Source organism: Nothobranchius furzeri, chromosome 10, assembly GCF_043380555.1.
Source record: "Nothobranchius furzeri strain GRZ-AD chromosome 10, NfurGRZ-RIMD1, whole genome shotgun sequence".
Lineage (NCBI taxonomy): Eukaryota > Metazoa > Chordata > Actinopteri > Cyprinodontiformes > Nothobranchiidae > Nothobranchius > Nothobranchius furzeri.
Genome location: NC_091750.1, coordinates 27,808,082 through 27,813,121, shown reverse-complemented (window position 1 = coordinate 27,813,121; position 5,040 = coordinate 27,808,082). Strand labels below are relative to the sequence as shown.

Sequence of the window (5,040 nt, the reverse complement as noted above, 5' to 3'; positions counted from 1 at the left end):
TACCAACCTAATGTTTGGGCCTTCTTCTGAACTCCACCTCAGGTACATCACTGCTCCGTAGGTCTGTTCACTCCCATCAGAGAATGTGATAGCAACAGGATCATTGCAAACTGACAAAGGGGTTAAAGCCCTGGGAAATTTGACTCTACCCAGTTGGGCATACTCTTCAAAGATCTTTATTGCGTCTTCCCTGAGTTCTTCAGTAAGCGGTACATCCCATGTCTCTTTCACAAGGTGGTTTGAACCATCTTTGACTTGCTGGGATGCTCTTCTCACCAACATAGCTCCTTTTTGCTTTGCAGGAGTCACAAGGCCAACAGGGTCATACAGCCCCGATAGTTGACTAAGGAGAACCCTTCGTGTTAAAGGGTTTGGTGTTTGGGCTCTGATCTGTTCTTGCAGGAGGTCTTGTCCAAGTCGTATCTTTCGCTTTCTTTTTGAAAAATTTATTGCAGTCATGACATATAGTTTATCTTCTTCTGCTGCGTAACCTAGTCCAAGTGCTTTGTTTTCATCGTCACACATCTGGTTTGGGAGAATAAGAGCATTTGTCTCTGATTTTTCTTTGTTCTTTTTATGGTCTGTCCTGCCATTTTGCCCCGAAAAGATCCAAGGTTTAAGTTCAAAGCATCCTGCCTTTAAGATAAGTTTCACGTTTGTTGTGATAACTTTAAGTTGGTCAAGGCTTTTGTGTGGTGTGAGGATATCATCAACATAGCTGTTGTGCTGAATAACTTCCTGCTCCTCTTTCAAATGAGCAAAAGCTGGGAGTTTTGCAGTTCACACATTGCTAATTGGGCAATGCACCCTGCTGGCTTGTCCCCTATGTTTACTCTTGTGACTGCATATTCTCCAAGAGTTTCCTCTTCTGATTCTCGCCACAGAAATCTGTGAAGATGCATTTCTCTGTCTTCCAACCAGACTGAAATATACATCTTCCTTACATCACCAAGGGCAGCATATTTCCCGTCCCTGAATCGGAGGAGAACAGCACGGATTTGGTTAAGGACATCTGGGCCTTTCATGAGAAGTTCATTTAAGCTTACACCTTCAACTCTCTGACTACTGTTCCACACCACTCTCACTGGTGTTGTCACAGAGTGTGGGTTTAAAGATATGAGGTGGCTTACATACCAGACCGGCCCATTCCAGTTTGAGAGTGCATCTGTTGATAACCGTACTGCTGCTCCCCGGTCAATCATCTCATGAAGTTGGGCAGCATATGCAACTTTCCATTCAGGTTCTTTGTCAAGCTGTTTTTTGGTCCTAAAGAATGTAGCTTGGACTCCTTTTTTGTTATTTGGTAAAGAGGTTAGATCATCAATCCAAGGATATTTAGCATGCCAATGAGGTTCCTCGCTATGGCTGTCCTTCATGATGTAAGTGAAACCTCCCCTTATGACTTCTAGTTCTCTTTCCTCAGCCAGAGTAATTTCTTTGCCGCCTGGTTGGCAGTTCCCACAGCGGCATCCCCCACATTTTGGCTCACAAGCAGCTCCAATACTGTCCCATCTCCACCAGTCCAAGAAATACTTGCTTGTAGCTGATGTGTTGGTTTTATGAAGGGCTGTATCTTGACTGCTTAATGAATATTTTGTCATGGATGTATTTAATTCATCATATCGAAGAGCAGCAGTCCTCATTGACCTAGCTAAATGGGTCTTTGACATGTGGGTGGAGAAAACACACTCCTCAAACAATTCAGGGTGTGCTCCACCAACCACCTTTCCCAGAGGGCCGTCCCACAGCACAAGGTCCCCGACAGCTTTTACCCTCTGTGGTGCAAGTTGACCTTCTCTGTGGCTGATGAGCAGATTTATTTCCTTCGGTCTCACAAACTCTTCCAGTGGCACCTCTGGGAAGAACTTCTTCAGTCGCTCTGGGGATACATGCTCGAGAATATCTGCTATGCTCTTAAGTCCATAACATATCATTTGATGAGATTTGAAACTGCCTTTAGGGGTTTTCACCCTGATCTTTAGGAGGTATCGTTTTGTCTCCACTTGAGTCTTCATGCCTCCAACTCTGTGAACCACGAGTGTGATTTCCTCACCTCTGAGATTTAGCCTCTGTGCAGCCTTGTGGGTTATGTAATTTGTATCTGATGCTAGATCAATGAGTGCACTGATTTTTTGCCCAGCATTAGCTGTAACTTCAAGGAGCATCATGATCAATGGAAATTCTTGCAACCCACTCCTCGTTAAGAGGTTCGATTGGTCTTTCAAAGTACTGAGAGCTCTAGATGCAGTATTTGAAAATACATTTCTGCATTGTTTTGCAAGATCAGGTGAAAGTTTTTTCAGGAACTCTTCTTAATCACGTGTAGTTCTTCATGCTTTCATCTTTCACTGTATGCTCTCCTCTCCCCCTTTGACCCACATCATTTTTCTTTACCTCAGTTTTAGGGCACAGATAGTAATGATGATCAGGGGTTCTTCCATCCTTGCAACTCTGGTTTCTGCATAAGTAGTCTGGCTTGCAGTATTGGCTGTTTTCATGGACTTCCAGACATCTTCTGCATGCTCCTAATTTACTTATTGCAGCTTGTCTTTCTGACAGCTTTAATGTATGGAATTGCTTGCAGAAGTAAAGTTTTCTTTTATGGCCTCCATCGCCGCAAACCACCCAACCTGGCTTGTAACTGTTGGTTGACTTTGTCCGGGTGTATTTCAGATCGGGTCTGATGTCCTTTCTGGCCAGCTCTTCATCTTGCAGTTGCTCCAACTGCTCACATATGCTTTCTTGGCCCTTGAGAAAGGCCAAAAGACTGTCAGACCGTTTATCCGGAACAACACTGTTGTCTGCTGCATAGACTAGCCAATCTTTTTTAAGCACTTCTGGAAGTTTGCTCTCTATGGACTTAGTTACAAGAGGATTTCTTATAGCACCTGTATTTCCAAGGTCATTCAAGTCTTGGAGTGCTTTCTCTACAGTTTGAATTAATTCCACAATTTTCCTTGGTTGATGACTTTTAACAGCTGGCAATCTTTGTAATTCTTCAACTATTTCAATGGCAATGGACGTTTCATTCCCAAACCGATTTGCTAAAATACGAAAGATGTCTTCTGCAGTGTTGTACATGGTGAGACGAAGTTCTCCTATAATTTTGTTCTCAATGCTGCTCAATAATTGGACCTTTTTCACCTCTTTGGACCCAGTTGGTTCTCCTTGTTGCTGCAGAGCTTCCCAATCCTTTTTCCATCTATGGAAATCACGTTTGTTTCCAGAAAATTTTGGAAGAGATGTTGGTTTTAATTTTATAGCTGGGACAAGGTAATTAGGTATCGCATCTGCCAGACTTTGTCTCCCAGTATGATCTTTTGTTCTCGTTTGGATGAAATCTGCTTTTCTTGAAACCAGTATAGGGATGTGGAGTTCAAGCTTTTGAAGGTGACTCTGCAGGTCCCTCTGCTCTTCAGGAGGAATCCATCTTTTCCACCTTCTATAAACCTCCCTTGCTGTCTTCATCAAATCTTTCAGGTGATTGAGGATGAACTCATATGCCTCCTGCTTTGTATCGGGTTGTACGTCAGCTGCGAACTCACACTCTGTCTCTGCTGCTTTTACAGCTGTGGATACTTAAATGATTCCAAAGTTTTCCCAAAGAGTGCTCTGGATCAGACTTTTAACTTCATTCAGCTTCTTCTGACATTCATTCGCAGTCTTTTCCAAATCATCTTGCTGCTGTTGAGTTAATGACACTTCCTTATCTGTGGCCAACTCCAGCTCTAGAAGGAGAGCAGCTTCTAGATCCTCATTAGCTGCCATGACATTCTCAGCCTCTGATGTGAGTTTGTCAAAAGTATCTTTAAGCATCTCCCCGGTCATATCTTTGTATGACCTCAATACGTTGTTGACCCGGCGAGTGAAAGATCTTTTGGCTGTTGTTCTGTCTGCCTTCAGTTGCTCAAGTGACTTCTCTAAGTCAGACATTCTGCACAGTCAGATTCTTTCTTTTCTCTCCCAGTCGGTTTTTCACTGTCAAGTCCTGCACTGTTTTGTGCTTCCCCATTTGAGAGGGATAAACATCCACCACAGAGTTTAGAAACTGGATTTCACTCAGAGACCGAAACAATGCTTCACTTTTTGCTTTTATGTTTATTTCAGCATGTCAGCTCAGGTCAGCATGACAGTTCATGGTCAGCTCAGGTGAAAAACCTTCAGTCAAGCAGACATATAACCTTAAATTAGATTTACAGGGTTTACATAATTACCTTTAGCATTACTTTTTAAACAGTAGTTTTAAACATCAAATAGTTCCCTTAGAAAAATATAAGCTATTTATCATTATCTTTTATAATGACTCAAAACCTTAAAGACTAAGGAACTGGTTGTGGACTTCGGGAGGTCAAGAGGGGGTCCAGTGCCGATTAAGATAGAGGTGGAGGAGGTGGAGGTGGTCAGTAAGTACAAGTACCTTGGGCTGTGGGTGGATAATAAACTGGACTGGTCATGCAACACAGACCACCTGTATAAGAAAGCCCAAGGCCGACTGTACTTTCTCAGGAGGCTGAGGTCTTTTAACATCTGCAGGAAGCTCCTGATGATGTTTTACGAGTCAGTGGTTGCTGGAATACTTTTTTTTTTTTTGCTGTGGTGTGCTGGGGGAGTGGCACAGCGAAGAAGGACACATCTAGGCTGGAGAAGCTGATCAGGAAGGCAGGCTCTGTAGTCGGCATGAAACTGGACACGTTGGTGTCAGTGGCAGAGGAAAGGACATTAAAAAAACTGTTTGACATCATGGACAATGTTGGGCATCCTCTGCACACGGCCATAAACAAACAGAAGAGTCTGTTCAGTGAAAGGTTGCTTCTCCCCAAGATGAGAACTAACAGACTTAAAAACTCCTTTGTCCCACACGCCATCAGACTGTATAACTCCTCTCTGGAGGGGAGAGGGAGGAGAAACAGGAGGACAAAGGAGTGGGGGACACCGAGGCTGTAGTGACTCTTCACTTCACTGTGCAATACCTCAATGCAAGTACCTTTGTTAAACAGTTAAATTGGTTTAATGGTCAACGGTGCTAAGGACGTTGATATC

The 5,040-nt window shown here is 43.3% G+C and overlaps 1 protein-coding gene across 1 annotated transcript; it reads right to left on the bottom strand.

The window, feature by feature from the left end:
- Positions 1–220: 220 nt before the first annotated feature.
- Positions 221–4,099, bottom strand: LOC139072162 (uncharacterized). Its single transcript, XM_070555463.1, has 2 exons — positions 1,135–4,099; positions 221–972 (listed from the first exon to the last, which is right to left on the bottom strand). Exons 1-2 carry the CDS (start codon positions 2,166–2,168, stop codon positions 750–752), a joined length of 1,257 nt encoding a protein of 418 aa, XP_070411564.1. The 5' UTR covers positions 2,169–4,099; the 3' UTR covers positions 221–749.
- Between the last annotated feature and the right edge of the window lie 941 nt (positions 4,100–5,040).